The 18,402-nt window shown below is 47.0% G+C and overlaps 1 protein-coding gene across 2 annotated transcripts in view; it reads left to right on the top strand.

Moving 5' to 3' along the window:
• The window catches only part of LOC138515683 (GLIPR1-like protein 1), a 581,663-nt gene that overhangs the window by 344,763 nt on the left and 218,498 nt on the right, over positions 1–18,402 (top strand). For both annotated transcript variants that reach the window (XM_069630354.1, XM_069630355.1), the window contains one exon: positions 17,492–17,577. In XM_069630354.1, coding sequence (XP_069486455.1) covers positions 17,492–17,577 — 86 coding nt within the window. The remainder of the gene's footprint in view (positions 1–17,491; positions 17,578–18,402) is intronic.

The following is an 18,402-nucleotide window of genomic DNA, read 5'->3' on the forward strand; positions in this document are numbered from 1 at the left end:
TTCCAGGAAGGAGAAATGAGTGAGAGTCAAACAGGAAACTCAGTGCAAGCACTAAGGAAACAAGCAAGACAGAGAACTCCCAAAAAGTGCTAATGCAATTTACCGAATAGTTACGACGCAAGGGCTCCAGTTCCTGTAAAAATTATAAGGCTTCTGGATTTGTGAAACAAAGCCTCTTGTTTGGTTGAAGGCTTTCCAACGACTATACCACTATATGCATTTTCCCCACAAAGAGTGTCAGTACCAGAGGGCATGGCGGAAGTGCTGTGCAGGCAGAGTCATAACATAATGCCCTCCTCCAAGACGGTCGAAGCTGGGGTTGAAAGGCTTCAAACGATAAAATCTACAGACCAAATCAGGTGCATGGACATTTCGAGCTGGCTCCCAAGTCCGATCACAGATGTTGTAACCCTTACAGCGAACAAGGTACTGGCGAGCACCTTAGCAGAAGCGGGAATCACAGGTGTAATCCACTTCATATTCTTCTTCACCTTCAACATCAACAGGAGGGGATTGAGCTGGGACTGAATGATCAGCAGGGCTGCCTTGATATGGACGAAGAAGAGAAGTATGGAAAACCGGATGGATTCTCCTCCACGTAGGCGGCAGTTTCAGAACATAGGCTACAGGATTGACACAGCATAATATTTTGAATGTTCCAAAGTCCCTAGGAGCCAGTCTGGAAGGAACTAGGTTTCTGGGTAAGGTCGTAGATGCCAGCCAAACCAGATCACCACGTCTGTCAGCAATCTTCTTCATTGATTTCCAGGTTTGGGTGAGTTGTTGTTTCACATTATGATGAGTAGATTTAAGTTGTGAAATCCATTTGTCTGCCAAGGGCACTAAAGTCTCTTGAATTGGGGTATCTGGTAAGCATTGTGGGTGTTGCCCATTCACCACGACAAATGGCATATTCTTTATTGCAGCATGATAGGCATTGTTATAAGTGTATTCCGCCAAGGGTAGCAACACTGCCCAGTTGTCATCAGTAGAAACGTGACAAATTACCACAGATATTGCTCAAGAACTTGATTAGTCCGCTTGGTCTGTCCGTTGGACTGAGGATGTTATACTGATGGCAAATCACGTTTGATGTTTAGCAGCTTGCGTGATGATTTCAAACTTTAGAGATATATTGAGGACCTCTGTCCGAAACTATCGAAGATGGCAACCTTCCTCAGAACCCGCCTCTTACTTCACCTGGACAATTAATAGACACAGTATTAAATCAGCAGATGTCTGTGTAATGTTGCAGTTCCCAAAGATGTAGCTGTGTAACAACTGCAAAATATTGGACTACTAAGTAACAGTCAATTGCTACAAATGTTTTGTCGGACAGATCTAATTTGACAAGCTCAACTCTATCACCACATCTTCTCAACAGGGTGTCCTTGTTACAGTGTGACAGTCATGCCTGTTTGGACAGTGAAGTGATACCTACACATTCCCATACACCTGCGCAATCATTCAGATTGCGGTTTTAAAGAAAATAATGGAATGGAACATTCTCTGGTCGACATAGACCAATCGCAGCAATTGGGAGGCGGGAGCCGGCCCAGTGCACCAAGGCCCACACAAAGGGCCCTGCTGCTTTCTTGTCCGCTGCCAGGACGATACATAAAGCCAATACCGCAACCTGGCCCTCCCTGATGCTGCCAGTTAACTCAGCCATGATTCTGGACTACCAAGACTCTTCTACTTCCCTCCCCATGGGTTAGTTTTCCTCCTTCTGCCTACCCTTTCTTTTCCCTTCATTGACCTTCACTCTTCCCTCTGCTTGATCCATCCGGTCTCCCTGTATGCTCTCAAATGCCCTTGTCTCAGCACCTGCTCTAACTCATACCTCATTTCTTTCACCAATGTTCCCTTAGCATTGAAATTTGGGTTGTTTATGAAAGTAAAATCTGGGTGTGTTTTATAATTGCAATATGGATTGCTTGTGAAAGTCAAATTTGGGTGTGTTTTGTAATTGCAATTTGGGCTGCTTTTGAAAGTGAAATGTGTGTGTGTTTTCCACATTACTCTGGCCCTCAATTGTAACCTGTTAGCCCAGCAACTGTTCCTTACCGCTTTTCTTGCATATTTCTCCTACTGTCTCCTATCTTTACTTACTCGTGGCGTTATCTGTTTCTCCTATCTACTCCAACTGCTTTTCTATCAACTACCCTTCCCTGCTCACTAAGTCTGGTAAGAAGAAATTCAAAATGGATATCTTGGCTTCCAACCCAGGATTCCCCATCGCTGATACCTACTGCAGCACCTCTTCCAGACAAACCCTCACTGACATTCTCTTTTTAATTTCTTCACCTGATCTATGGACCCCCTCATATGATCTCTGTGCTCGGTCCTGTCTCCTCCTCTCCCATTAATGGTGGCACCCTCTGGGAAGTCCTCATGGCTTTCTTTGATTCCTCCAGAGTCATCATTAATGTCTACCTGAATGGCACTGTCATGGTTCTGGGACCTCAGGCTAATCTCCCCTCTTTGATAGACGGTTCCCTCGTCTCATCAACTTGCTCTCCTCTCCAGCTGTCCCCTACTCTCCTCCCTTGGCTACCTTGCCCTCCTTTCCTTCTGCCTCTACCCCAGCTCTAGCTCCCTCCACACCTCTGCAGGGCGTACCCCTGATTTGTACCCCTCCCCACAAGGATTTTAAGGCTAGCAACCTTCTTCATCTTGCCACTCTCAACTCTCGCTCCGCTGTCAAACACTCCTCTGACATCTGCCACCTCCTCGAAGAACTTGACCTTGATGTCCTCAGTCTTACCGAGACTTGGTTCACGGGCAGCTCTGTCACAAGTTTTGACACTCTCCTCCCTGATGGCTACAAGATCTTCTCTGCTCCCAGATCCAACCAGCCTGGAGGAGGTGTAGCCCTGCTCTTCTCTGAGTGGATTCCGGCCTCTATCATCCCAACTCAAACTTACTCTTCTTTCGAATGCCCTGTCTGCAGGCGCTCTCTCTCTCCTAGCCACTCTCTCACTGTTGCTACTCTGTACTGACCCCCTCGTCCAATTACCTCTTTTCTCTCAGAGTGGGCAGACCTCTCCTCCTCCCTCCTGGCCTCAACCACTCAACTCCTCCTCATTGGTGACCTCAACATCCATCTGAATTCTCCCTGTTCCTCATCTGTGTTCTTTTGCGACCTCTGCGATTCACTCTCCCTCTCTATCCTCCCCTCTGGCCCGACTCACTCTGCCGGTCACACACTTGATGTCTTGATTTCCTCCGACCTCCCCCTCTCTGCTCCCCTCACCACGCCTCTCTCCTGGAGTGATCATTGCCTCCTCTCCTCTCATCTTTCTATTTCCTCTCCCCCCGAACCAAGCATACCTAAGATTGCTACCCACCTTCTCGGACTTCCGGCTCATGAAGCATGTGTCAGTTGAGGCTTTCGCTGCCACCTTCTCCACCTCTAGCTGACTCACACACTGACACAGCCCTGTCCCTGATCAACTCCTCCATTTCTGCTACTGATGTTCATGCCCCTGTCATGAGGATCGTTTGTAGTCCAAAGCCAAGTGTAACTAATGGTATGACTCTGACCTAGCTACACTTAAACGTAAGTGAGGGGCGGCTGAGAGGAAATGGAGGGCTTCCTGCTCATCCTATGACAAATAGGCCTGCTCCAAGAAGAGAGGCCACATTCAAGCCTGCCTCTAAAACAATCTACTGCCCTCACCACTCCTCTCTCCTGGAGTGATCACTGCCTCCTCTCCTCTCATCTTTCTATCCCCCCCCCCGAGCCAAGACTACCTAAGATTGCTACCCACCTTCTCAGACTTCCGGCTCATGAAGCATGTGTCAGTCGAGGCTTTCGCTGCCACCTTCTCCCCACCTTCCTGCTCAACCTCTGACAAACTGGCCTGCCGCCTGCTCCAAAGGCAATACCGACTCACTGTCTACTCCAAGAAGAGAGGCCACATTCAAGCCTGCATCTCTACGGCATCAAACTCAGCTGAACTCTTTAAAATCTGCAAGGAGCTGTCCACCCCTCCTCTTGCCTCCCAGGCTCTTGGCAATGCCCTTGCCTCTCACTCTAATTTCAAAACCAAGGACATCTTGTCCACCCTCTCCTCCGCCCCACTCCGCTCCCCTCTCCTTCTCGGCTTGAAGACCCCCCTTAGCCCCCCCCTCTTTCACCTCCTTTCCTCTTTTCTCCCCTGATGAGTTCGCTAGACAAGTCTGATCTATGAAAGCCTCTTCAAAACAGGTCCATCCCTGTTCCTCTAAAACCATTAAGGACCACATTGATACCCTTGCGCTGGCCCTTGCCGATTTCTGTAACCGTTGCTTTGCCTCTGGATCTTTCCCCTCCCCTCTGAAGCACTCCCTTGTGCATCCTCTCCTCAAGAAACCCACAGCTGATCCCTCTTGTCCAGCTAACTATAGCCTGATTTCCATTACTTCCTTTTTGGGGAAGCTCCTGGAAAAGTTGGTAATCTCTCAGCTTCACCTTTAATCTGACTCTGTTGGCTCTCTCCATGACCACCAATCTGGTTTCAGAGCTGCCAGAAGCACAGAAACTGCTCTCCTGAAATCCGTGAATACCTGCTCTCCAACCTTGACTCTACCATTCCCTCCTTCCTCATCCTACTTTATCTCTCCTCTGCTTTCAAAACGGTTAACCATACTATCCTGCTCAATCGTCTCTGTGACTACCTGGGTATCACTGCGCAGGCTCTGCCCTGGCTGACCTCTTTCCTTGCTGATCAACCCACCCAGGTACAACTTCCTTTCCTCTATCTCCCTCTCAGCTTGTGGTGTTCCCCAGGGGTCTAACCTGTCGGCCTGGCTTTTCAACCAATACCTGGCAACTCTCGCCATTGCATTTCCATTTTCTGCTCAAACTTCCAGTGCCATCCAGATGACACCCCACTCATTTTCAGGCTTCCCTCAGACACCTCTGCTCCTTCCCTCATCTCTGATTGCGTAATCGCTATTCAGAATTGGTGTGCCGCCAACGATCTTTGTCTAAATTCCAACAAGACTGAGATCCTCCTCATTGGCACACCTTCACCATCCTTTCCCCTCACTCTCTGGCCGGCCTCCCTTGGCCCTCCTCCTACCCTGTGAGGCTAAGAATCTCAGGGTCATCTTTGACTCCACACTTGCCTTCTCCGCACACATCTCTGACGTCTCTAAAAAGTAAAATGTCTTACTGCACCTCCTTAGAGGTACTCTGCCTTTCCTCTCCTTCCCTCAGAAGTTAGCTTTGGTTCTCTCTAGGTTGGACTACTGTAACAGCCTCTTTCTTAATCTACCTGCCTCCACTCTCCACCCTTTACAACTTATCGAGAACAGGACTGCGAGACTTGTCCTTGGCCGCAAGCCATGGGATCGTATCTCTCCAGCTCTGAAATCCCTTCATTGGCTACCAGTGGATGCGAGGATTAAACTCAAAACCCTCTGCATTGTCCACAACGCTTTCTGGGGCCTGGGTCCACAATACCTTCAACTATCCCTCCGTAAATACCCCCCCCCCCGACCGAGCTCTTCGCTCCTCTACTTCTAGCTCCCTTAGGGTCAGTCGTTTTTCAAAGAAACAAGCTGGGGCCAGAGCTCTGTCTTTGGCTGAGGCCTCCCTCAGGAACAGCCTCCATGCCACCTTGAAAATTGAGGAGAACCATCTCTGGTTCCGGAAGCACCTCAAGACCTTCCTCTTCGCTTCTGCCTTTGCCCCTCTTCTCCCCTGCTGATCGGTTTTCTCTCTTGGCACCATGCACCTGGCTACCCTCTGTCCTTCGGGCCCAGGTACCTGCTCACCCTGATTCCCTCCTGCACTGCCTCCGGGCCACCCCGTGCACTGGGATCTGTATCGGTACCCATACAGTCCCCCACTTTTATTCTGCACTTATCAGATATACCCTATCGACTCATCATGCACTTTCCATGCACTTGCCACCTGCTGGCTGCACGACCACTTTTTCATTGCCCGTATTTATGTATTTATTTTACTTATTATTTATTCTTTTCTTTCCTCTGTTCCGCACTTTCCACTTCTCCCCTTCCATGCACCTTTCACCTATAACCTTTTCCATGCACTTGCGCGTTCTTAATGTCACTGGGCCTATTAAGATTGTTGTGTTTGTTCTCCCTTGTTCCCCTCTCTTTGCTTGCTCATGCTCTGAAACACTTGTGTATGAGCACGATATAAATAAAATATCAAATCATATCATATCATAGTCCGTTTGAGGGAGGCAGTTCTACTATAAAATCTGTTGCAATAGCATCCCAAGGTCTCGTGGGTACTGGAAGAGGCATCAAGTGACACATCGGTCTCTGATGAATACATTGGTTTTGATTGCATATCAGACATGAAAGCACATGTTTGTCTGGGTCCTTTCGCCATGAGGGCCACCAGAAGTACTTCGATACTGCCATTTTGGTACAAGTTATTCCTCTATGTCCTGACACAGGATGATCATTAAACATTTGCAAGATCAGATTCTGAAGACGAAACTGAGCTATGTATGCACAGACAACCTTGATGTGAATATACTACCGTAACAGGAGTGGTAACTTGCAGAAGGGATTTGATCTCTGGAGTTGTTGAAAAAAGGATGTACCCCAAAAACGAAGAGCTTGGATGGCAACAATCTCTCACATATCCTTGTGCCTTTGGGGGAGGCAAAGGCCTTCATTACAAGTTTGCAGGTCTGTAATTAACGCTGCCGGTAAAACCGTACCAGCACCGTTTTCCGGACTGTCAAACTATGAGTTCTGTGGGCAGGTGCCATAACGGCACCCGCCCGCAGAGGTGCACAGAAACACTTGCACCATTACGACATGGTGCTGGTGTTTCCGTGGTCCCCATTCCCGTGGAGTCCTATTGGACAGAATTATCAGAATTGCCGGCACCAGATTTACCGGACCACCAGGGTTTTAATGCCCTGGTTAATTCAGCGCTGGTAATTCACTATGGGTACGGCGGCAGCCTGCCGGTTTTACTAGCACGGCTACCGCCGGACTCGTAATTTCTGGGACAAAGGGTCTGCCAGGGCGTTGGTACCGCCTGGAATATAGGTAATCCGAAAGTCATACTGTGCAAAGAAGTACGTCCATCTTGCGTGTCTGCTGTTTCGACATTCTGGGTTCTGTAGGGCTTGTACGTTACGATGATCCAGAACTCTACCTGATATCCAGCCCCCATCAAAAGATGTCTCCACTCTAAACATGCTTGGTTCAAGGCTAAAATGTCTTGCTCCAAAACCGAATAGTTAATTTCACTTGTTATGAAGGAACGAGAGAAGTAAGCGATTGGGTGTTCTATGTTGTCTGACTGAATCTGAAGTAAAACCGCCCCAATTGTAGAATCTGAAGAATCGGCTTCTACTATGAACGGTTCCACTGTGTTTGGTTGACACAGTATGGGAGCCTGCATAAAGGCCTCTTTAAGGGCTGGGAAAGTCTGTTCTTGTTTTTCTGTCCAAAGAAAGGTAATGCCATTATGAAGTAATTATGTTAACAGTTGGACTCGCAGGGAAACATAATCAATGGATTTATGTTAAAAGTTAGCCAAATTAAGGAACTGTTGTATCTGTCTTTCCGTTGTGAGTGTCTTCTAATTAAAGATTGCTTCGACTTTTCTTGAATCCATAGCTATTCCTGCGCCGAATATAACCAATGTAAGAGACTGAGCAGGAGTGAAGGATACATTTTTCTAATTTGACTCCCGACCCTGTGGAGGACTTCACGAACATGGTCTTGATGAAGACAAGGATCAGCAGAAAACACGAGTATATCATTTATATACTATAATGGTGCTGTATATCAAATTGCTGAAGATCCTGTCTAAAAACCGTTGAAACACTGCTGGTGCATTCTCTAAACCAAACGACATCACTCGGTATTCATATAATCCAAAGGGGGTTCAAAAGGCCGTTTCTACTGATCTCCGGATTGGACCCTGATGAGATGGTAGGCCCTTAGAAGATCAAGTTTGGTAAAGATCTTTGCTCCTCTAACCATCTATCTTTCTTAGAGATTTGATTCAAACCTCGAAAAACTAAAAATGGTCTCAAATCAGACGTACCCCTATTTGGGACAAAAAATAAAGAGGCGCCTCCAGGTGCCTTAGAATGTGTGATCAAGCCATTTCGAAGGTTCTTGTGCAGATAGTCCTACTAAAGGGAATTGTCGAGTTAGGCAGTAATTCAATAGAACAGTCCTTGTTCCTGTGAGGGGGTAGCTGAGTATCCTCTTCCTCAACACAGACTGGAGCAATTCCTGTTATTCAGGTGCCAAGGCATTAAGAATATGAAGGGTTATGGACTCAGATTAGCTCGCAGAAGAATCTGCTGAGTTGTTGAAGCAGTTAAAAACACACTCCTCTGATGCTAAAGATACTGCACCAGCCCTTCAATTGACATAAGGGTTAGGTTTCTTTAGCCACGACATACCATGTATGATCGGGTAGTGAAGTGTCTTTATTAGATCGAAAGACAACTTCTTGTGATACTTCCCAATACAAAACGGTATGTCTTCGGTCTGAAAAAAACTGGGCCTGAACTCAAAGGAACTCGATCCACACCTTCTACGGCAATGGAATGTCCTTTTGCTACGATTGTAAACTGGTGTTCCTTGGCCCAAGAGAAGTCCAGAAAAATACAGGTTGCACCACAATCTAATAAGGCCGGAGGTATCAATTCCTTGTTCTCGTTGTTAGTAATTTGGACTTTGAGAGCTAGGAGGGTGGTCTCATTGGAAGGTATCTCAATCTTGGACGTCAAGAAGGGACTTTCTGACACATCCCGCCCCTTAATCCCCTGTAGAGACGGGAACTGGCGGTTCCCGAATGTTGAACTGGAGCGTCTGGACAGTCTTTCACCAGATGACCCTTGTTCCCACAATACATGCACAAACCCTGACTCCTTCTACATTATTTTTACGTGTCTGACAATGGGCCTCTCGTTATTCCAATCTGCATTGGTTCCGCCTCTTGTAGACTGAATTAAAGGAAATATGGCTAGGTTATCTACAGATTTTTGGAGACTCTTATGCTTTCTTTGTTCGGTCTTACGCTCCTGTAAACGGTAGTCCAACTGTAGTACCAATGTCACTAATTCTGCAAAGGTTCTGGGTTGAGCAATATGGGCCAGTTCATCTTTAAGTTCCTCATGCAGGCCCCCGCGGAACAGCATGACACATGTCTCTTCGGGCCAACAGGTTTCATCCGCCAGCTGTTTATACCGGGTTACATCGGCCATTACATCCAGAGACCGCTGTATGAAGTCGAGCAGACTTTCCTGGGCAGGGCACGCTGTCTTAGGTCTTTCAAACATTTCTTTAATCCACGCCAGGAAAGTATCAGAATTGTCCAATGCAGGATTTCTAGAGGTAACCAGAGGAGTCACCCAAGCCAGTGCACTCCCCACCATATTACTGACCACATAACCCATTTGAGCATGTTCAGACAGAAAGTGCTGAGGGCGAAACATAAACTGAATGAAACATTGATCAGAGAATTCTCATAGTTTATGTGGGGAACCATCGAATTTCACAGCAGCAGAGCAACTGGTAGATACATCTAATGGTACGACTTCTCTTGCAACCAATGCTTGTTGTAGCTGATTTGGGACGAAACGCTTGGACTTCTGAAGTGAGATCCTGACCTGCTTCCATGACTTTTGCATTTGCACCATATCTTCCTGAAGTTGTAGGCATCCCAAGCTGTCAGATTCACACAGAGGTGATCTCCTTACCTCTTGCTTCTGGCCCCCTTTCTTGTTGGAGAGGCGTGGCTTTTCTTGTCGAAGAAGTAGGGTCTATCTCTGGGGGTGGCCAGGCTGACACCCCAAAGTAATCCACAAGGCGACCAGCCAGGCTATCACCAAGGTGGATCTGATAATCAGAGGGGAACCCAACGGTGGAAAAACCCCTCTGATGTTCTTAATTCTAATTCTCCTCACTCTGGGAAATCGTGAATTCGAGTCCAATGTAGAAGTTGTAATTTCATAGAAGCAATTGGGGAGCATGGTAGGAATCACAGCCAGGGTATTCCACAGGAAAAGAAGACAGCGGCAAACAGAGAATAAAGACAGATCCACAGGACCCTTCGACACGCAGAACAGGAAGATCAACAGGAAGCACAGAGAATCGCTAGGTTCCAGGAAGGAGAAACGAGTGATAGTCAAACAGGAAACTCAGTGCAAGGTCTAAGGAAACAAGCGAGACAGAGAACTCCCGAAGAGCGCCGATGCAACTTACTGAAGAGTTGCAACGCAAGGGCTCCGGTTCCTGTAAGAATTATGAGGCTTCCGGGTTTGTGATACAAAGCCTCCTGTGCGTGGCATTTCATGACAGACCATCAAATAATAATTACGCAGTCCTAGTAGAGTCTTGTCAAATTAAAAAGTGCCTATACTAATAAACCTATTGCCCATTCTGAACTCTAAATATAAATAGTGTGGGAAACAATGTTATGCAAAAGAAAAGTGTTCAAGAATAATATGCCAAGATATCTGAGCCGTTAGCCCCCCCTCCCCACGTTTTCAGCACGGGACAAGCGGCACACTGAAGCTTAGCACACTCTCTGGCTTCTTTAGCACGAGGATGCTGTTCAAAACCTCAGCATTAGAGCCTTCTTTGCCAAAGTCTCTTTGCCATTCAAAGTCTGTTATTTCAGAGGGCCTGATGTGACAAACAAACATTAAAGTTCCTTCCTTCTTAGGATTTACACAATTTATCAGGTGATTCACTATTCACCTTGGGTCCGCTCCGCCGGGCTCAGACCCACTTTAACACAAAACCTTCAATTATTGTATCAACATCGAAGACTTTCGACCGTGGGCAGGATTTAGCTTGACCCGTAGCAAGACCACTTTGATTCACACGTCTTTACAACTCTTTCACTTTTGCCACTTCTCAGCTGGATACCTTATAGAGACCTTCGATTGAGCACACACACGGTGCAGGACCACCCTGTCAAAGGTATTGTATCTTGGTTTCAAAGTTCAATCACTCATCAGCAGTTCAACTTTACTTTAGTTTTTATCTTACGTGTTTCAAACAATGTTCATTCCAGCTCTCGCCATACACTGTTGCTGCTTGCAACCTTGCCTTCAACACATATCGGTCTTGTATCGGTCTCCCCAAATCACTTGCTGTGTGGATTTCACTGACGCTGCTTTGTTCTTGGAGCCCAGGACGGTACCGCAGTGGCTGCTGATTCTCCCTGCCTTGAATACTTAAGCGGAAGGGCCCCATTTATATCCGACACACAATGCAGAATTCTTTAGCCTGGTTTCCTGGTATTACACTTTCATGGGGTTCTGGAAAGTAACGGTTCCTTGTTGAAAAAGGTCAAGGGAATTTCCTTCCTTTGCGATCACCTTCTGTTTTGCCATCGTTCAGCTGCCACCCCGAAAACTGCTGTTTCTGCGTGTGCTTTGCCTCGCTCTGAGTGTGCTCTCATGTTCAGCCTTTTAACCGTGTGGGGAAGCTTAACGGGAGTGGGGTGTGTGTGTGTAATGGTCGGTAATTGCCTGATCTCGCCTGACCATGTATTGGAACAGGTCTGGTATACTGCTCAGGTGTTAGTCTGCTTTCTCCTATAGTGGGCTGTCCACGTGAAAGTGTTTGTGTTGTAAAAGGGGCGGGGGTAGAGTTCCTAGGTATCCTACCTGGTAGGATGGGGTAAAGGTGTTACAGGGAAGGGGATACCGCTTCTCACCATCTAGTGTCCCACTCCCGCTCCCCAAAGACCCCTCACTCAGATGCTCCTCCCAGACCCCTCACTCAGATGCTCCTCTCGCACTGGTCCCCCCAGGAACTAGATCCACCTTCTGGTTTCTCACAGTTGAAATAAGAAAACTTGACTCGTATTGAAGAATTAAGGAAAGAAGAGCCAAAAGGGATTAAACCATCACCACTCATCTGCTTCTCGTGTAGGGAAATAGGTCATTTAGCATGGCATTGTCCCAAACATCAAAAGGAGGTGCCTATGGAAATAGGATGACTAAAGGGGGAAGAATGGGAAGAACAAGAGTAAGAAGTAGAAACCTTTAGAATATGTTTATGCCGCTCCTCAGCTGATTTTACAAATGAAAGGGCTCTGGTCAATGGGAGAATAGTGAAAACATTGATTGATTCTGGCAGTAAACCAACAGCCATGATAGCTGATTTGGTCACTCCAACAGATCTAGAACGTACAACTATGGTCAGTGTCACCTGTGTACATGAAGATAACGAAATCTGTCCCTGAGTACCATTGTACATTAATATCAGAGTGGAATCCTGGCTTGTGTCATCGGCCATTATCCCTGGACTTCTGTAAGAGATTATTATAGGAAGACATTTTCCAGGATTTTCTTCAAGAACCTTCTTTTCCACCCAGAGAATTTGCCCCACAAGATCAGTGGCAGTCTGATTTGTACTCCCAGACCTCCCTGGTATAGGAATGGACGGAAATGGACCATCATAGAGAAATTATTTGGGGGAAAAACCCTCGATCCCAGTTCATGGGATACTCACAGGGGTCTAATGTCAATATCTAGCCTCTGCCAGTACAGCAGACAGGAAGTTACGTCGATATGCGAGAGTTCCTGGATAATATTTCCACTTGTCCTCTCCTGAGCCCTCAAACTAGAGGACTTCGAAGAAGAACACATTTATCCATCTCGCTTAGGGGAAGGGTATGTGAGAAACCAAAAGGTGTCATGCCCGCTAGTCTTCAGGGCCCTGTCATCCAGGTGGCCAGGACATGGCCATCACTTTTGGATCCAGTTCCTGGGGGTGGACCAGTGCGGGAGGATCACCTGGGTGAGGGGTCTTCGGGGATTGGGGGTGAGGCAGCTGATGATGAGACACGTATTCCCCCCTTTTTTGTACATCCCACCCTCCTATTTTTTAGGATCCAATGCCCAAGCCCGCCTCCCCCTCTTCTGCACAAACACTAGGCCGAGGAAGAGGGCGACTGAGAGTAACAAGACTAACTCTTATACATTGCACTGGACATGTCCCGCTAATCGGGTCAGGCAAAGTCAGGCACTTGACTTCAAGTGCATACACCTGATTCCAATTAGCTCTCCTCACACGGATAAAAAGCTGAAACCTAGATACACACTCTGAGCAAGGTGGAACACGAGTACGAGCAGAACCTCCGGGGAAGGCAAACCAACTAGAGCAGAGTGACGGACCAAGGGACGAGAGCAGCGGGCCGAAAATGCCAACAGTTCCCTACAGGAGGTTGTTGCCACCACAAGGCCGCAAACGATACATGGAGAAGGCCAGAACCCAATATCGAAGACTGCATTGTGAAAAGCAGAGTTGGGGAGGCGAGGCCAAGACTGTGGTACTAACCATGACTCGTGAATTGAAAATCGAAAAGCAAGAAAGATCCACACACAGCCGGTGAGTTGGCAAGCAACCTGAGAGACCGGTGTGTGCTAAGAAAAATTGAAGTATTGAATATCGTAAGTGGAGGCTGCACGCGTGTGGATGAGGAAAGGCAGACCTGTGAGTGAACCTTAAGATAAAAAAAGCTGTGGAATCAGCGATACTGAGTAACGGAGTTGTCTGGCAAAAAGGAGTAACCCACTCGAAAGTCTCTGTGAAAGGTGCATTGTTTGAAGCGATAAAAGTGAATGAATTGTAAAAGCGAAAGTGAACGAAGTTAACCCAGAGAGAAGGGTAGAGGAAAAGTTGAACATTGAATTCTGAGTCAAAGTGGTCCTGCGGTACTCTTAAAAGGAAGCCTGTACATTCGAAAGCCTTCAACATCCGAAAAGCGGTCTGAGGTCGTCTGAGGGAGACTCGAAGTGTAAAAAGCATGGGGAAGGAATCCCCGGTGAGTGTTGTTGAATTGTGAAAGGTCTGAGGCCGGCAGAGCGGGACCAACATGGAACGTTTGTGTTTTTCTTGAAGAGGTCTGAGCCCGACAGAGGGGGACCAGCGTGAACTTTTTGTTTTGTTATTTGGGAAAGACTGGAACAAGAGCCTTTAACGTGGAAGGCCATGCGGGCCTCGATCCACGTTCCGATGGGTTTCAGTGTTAAAGCCCGAGCCAGAGTGTGTCATCCTGCCTATAGACAAAAAATAGTCCAGATGGGTGCCTATGGACTATTTTTTCATTGTCTAAGGGACTTAGGTTTAGTCACCCTAAGTTTCCTAGGGTCATCCAGACATGAACCCCTTGCTCATGGTGCTCAAAGAGGCACAGCTCCACCTCACTGATGAGACCCAACAAGGCCGAAACACGTGTATGGGGTTGCTGTTGGTACTCTTGTTCAGAAGAGAATTGCCATAGCATTTTGGTGCTGGACTGCCCATGTGGGCGGGACAAAGACTGATATGCAAATATTATTTCTCTTCCTTGAAAGGGTCAGTGAGCTAACTTGTGGCTGTGGACTCTCCAGTGGGTACCTTCCCAAATAACAGGTCATTTAGCTGTGTTCGTTCTCGCAGAGGGGCACCTATGGACTATTTTTTCATCGTTTAAGGGACTTAGGTTTAGTCACCCTAAGTTTCCTAGGGTCATCCAGACGTGGACCCCTTACTCACTGTGCTCAGAGAGACACAGTTCCACCTCACTGATGATGCCCAACAAGGCTGAAACATGTGTATGGGGTTGCTGTTGGTACTCTTGTTCAGAAGAGAATTGCCATAGCATTTCGGTGCTGGACTGCCCATGCGGGCGGGACAAAGACTGATATGCAAATGGATATTTTCCCTCTGTGGGCCTCATCACGAGTTTGGCTGTAACCCTTAAATCCGGTGGTCGCGCTATTACTGCCGGATTTAAGGGTCCGCCAAAAATTTGCGCTATTACCGCCGGCGGGAAATCCGCCGGCGGTAAGAGTGCGAAAATTCCCCATTGAGCCCAATGGGGAATGGGGCATTCCCGAATGGGCTCAGTGGGGAATGGGGAATTCCATTACCGTCAAACCCGTGATCCGGCGCTAATAGCGCCAGGGGGTTTGCCGGTATGGCTAATACCACAAGCGGTAATACCGCCAGCATTACCGCCCACCTCGTGATGAGGCCCTGTGAAAGGTATAGTGAGCTAAAGTGTGGCTGCGGACTCTTGAGTGGGTCCCTTCCCAAAGAACAGGTCATTTAGCCGTGTTCGTTCTCGCAGAGGGGCGCATATGGACTATTTTCTCATTTTTTAAGGGACTTAGGTTTAGTCACCCTAAGTTTCCTAGGGTCATCCAGACATGGACCCCTTTCTCACTGTGCTCAGAGAGGCACAGTTCCACATCAGTGATGAGGCCCAACAAGGCTGAAACACGTGTACAGGGTTGCTGTTGGTACTCTTGTTCAGAAGAGAATTGCCATAGCATTTCAGTGCTGGACTGCCCATTTGGGCGGGACAAAGACTGATATGCTAATGGATATTTCCCTTCTGTGAAAGGGACAGTGAGCTAAAGTGTGGCTTCGGACTCTCGAGTGGGTACCTTCCCAAAGAACAGGTCATTTAGCCGTGTTTGTTCTCGCAGAGGGGCGCCTGTGGACTGTTTTTTCATCCTGCCTATAGAGACTGCCTTATTCCGTGCTGTCTAAACGCGGGGAGGAGAGCTGATTCAGCCCCATTTTTCCTTTGTCAAACACTGATATTCCTTTTATATACATATCTCCTTTACATACCTTTTGTAAAATTGATATGGCAGGCAATAGGTTTTATTAGCATAGGCCATTTTGATTTGACAGACACGACTAAGACTGTTTTCTTTATTATTTGATGGTTGAGACAACTCCCCTCTTAGTTATAGGGCAAAGTAGGAGATTTCACAAACCCCATGAATGTAATGAAGGTTTTACAATTGTATCTTTTGTGCCAGTGTCATACTTGTGATACCGTGCCTCCCCTACATATGGTGTTAAGAGTGGGATCTGATTCAATTGATAGACGTTGAGAACCCAATGCTAATAATTGTGGTGCCACCGGAAGGAGAAAACAGAGTTATTGAAGTGCTTGATTCCAACCGAATATCTACCATCAAAACAATCTTATTCTCCCAACTCTGAATCCCAGTTAGTCAACAGGATCTTTTTTTCAAAACACACCCTACCGATAGTACATTATCACATACAACAATGGGACTGAATAGTCTTAAAAATAAGACCCTCCCAGATATTCATTAGACCTAGCGCCCTGAACCCACCTTTTCCCAAGCCTTTCTTTTTCGGTACCAACCCCCGTTCTTCCAACTCCCACAAAGTTAATAAAGGTTTCATAAACTGTATCTTTTGTTTCAGTGTCATACTTGCGATACCAGGCCTGCCCTACAAGGTACACAGTCCCAAGAAAGCTATACATCTATATGCTAAATTGCTAAATGGAGATCAAAATACCCTAGTTCATGCGTTAAATAAAGTAGCAGAAGCAGGGGTGGATTATCCGTTCCGAGAAATGTTTTATGAAATGTGAATCCCCTTTTGTGCTACTTAAATAAAGACACCAAAGCAGTGAAAGAAAACCCCATGCTTCTGAAAAGGAAATTAATGGAACATGATAACCTGCAAAATTGGGGCCATCATGTAGCCAAACTAAAACTGCTTAAGGCATACTCGGAGTCCCTACGTGAGTGTCGGGGTGGGGGGGCATGGCCTGGCGAGAGCCTGATGGAGCTGTCACTCTTCCGAGCTCCGCAACACTGCTTGGAACAACCATAGGGCTCAATGGGAATGGGGAGGATGGTAGCAGCGGTAGCGTTAATAGCAGTACCGCTGCTACCATCCTGGTCTGCTCGCGGGAGTCGGTATGCATGCCTGGTCAGACCACGCATGCAGTCCGACACCCGCGAGCAGAACTCGTAATGAGGTGGTGAGGCAACAACGGCAGCGGTAGCACTATCAGCACCGTTGTTGCCTTACCGCCAGGGTAGTAATGAGGCCCAATATCTTTAAGTTACTGATCCAGCCTATTTATTTCATCATTGACGTCACAGAAGACTATACAAGACGGGAGGATATTGATCGTACCATTCTTTGAAAGTTTACTCCAATCACCGATAGGGGATCTTTTCTTAAACTGTTGTCTTACAACTGATGAAGGTGTAAGCGTGATTGAAAACCTGAGACGGCAGTGATTGTGCCCAAGTAAATTTAGTTCCAACCTCTCCTCTCTGTTTAGAGATGGTTACAAATGTCCCATAATTATGGAGCAAAGGGAACAGGGCATAAGAGTGAGAAAGCTACACCCCATAGTGACTTCTGTACTCTTAGTCCATAGTCCTCTTTCACCCATACTTCCTCCCTCAATCCCTGCTTAAAACTTTACCAAGTATGACGAGATGAATGACTGATGGTCAGCGGGGTGGAGCCCGTACACACATATCTAGGCAAGGGAAGTGAATGGAAATATAGAAATAATTCACTTGTACCTGGCTACTGTCTGTGGTCCTGCCCCCATTCATCGGGCGCCCCAGTAGTATGGGAAAAAGGGGAATATGCACTAGAAGTAATCACTACGGCTGTACAGTGAGTAACTGTTTCTTACACAAAAGACAGAGTAACCTATTACTGTTGCATTCTTTCTTTTTAACAGCGGGAATTTCCCGAGTCATCCATATGTGTCTGGGATCCCATGCAGCTCATGCATCGCTGAGGATACGTGTGAGAACAATCTGTGCAGTAAGTCTAGAAAACACATGTTTTAACGAAAGGTGTAAATAACATGCTGTGAGCACACTACGAGGGGGGTAGAACCACCCTTAATATGAGGCTACTGTATCACAAGAACAGGTAAGAAACCTTGAGGCTTTATCACTTACACATCTTATCCATCCAGAGGAGGACACAAGGTCCCTCATGTGCTTGGCTATCCCTAGACTGTGCTGGTGTTCGGCCTAAATGGATAGAAAGAAGAGAAAGCATACCACTCCTATTAGTTATTATTAGGAACGTCTACTCAAGAAAGAACCCATTCCTGGAGCGATCAAGTCGCTTTATTTTAACATTCGAGCTCCAAGCTGAAGCTCCTAGAACCCCTACCTGCCGTCTTAACCTCGTGCTCCTCAAACATCCAGACATTATAGAACACCTGGGAAAATACACACAACATTTGTAGAGCAGAAACCCACTGGCCATCCTTCACACTCAAGCTCAGGCCCCCAACTGACACTCACAGAACATTCACTCACAGATACACCCAACATTCTCCTGAGCTGCATTCATGCATCAACATTCTAACATCATCAAGCACTCCAGGCGGTGACATAAGACACGACTACATTGGCTCTTCTCACTGCTTGTGTTGCATCCGGGTCCGTAGTGTGTCAACCCACGCCCCCCCCTCCTGTTCCCCACCTGTATGTTTGATTTGTTCCCTTATTGGTGTGGTTTGTGCCAGAGTGTGGCAGACTCTGTGTCTGGATGTGGCGGGTCTGGACGGAAGGATGTTGTTGTGTCGGAAGGTTTGTGTCGTGAGAAAGGGAGATGTTGTGGTTGAGTCTGGTA

The sequence above is a fragment of the Ambystoma mexicanum genome, chromosome 6q (genome assembly GCF_040938575.1).
Source record: "Ambystoma mexicanum isolate Mex_15411 chromosome 6q, UKY_AmexF1_1, whole genome shotgun sequence".
In the NCBI taxonomy this organism is placed as follows: Eukaryota; Metazoa; Chordata; class Amphibia; order Caudata; family Ambystomatidae; genus Ambystoma; species Ambystoma mexicanum.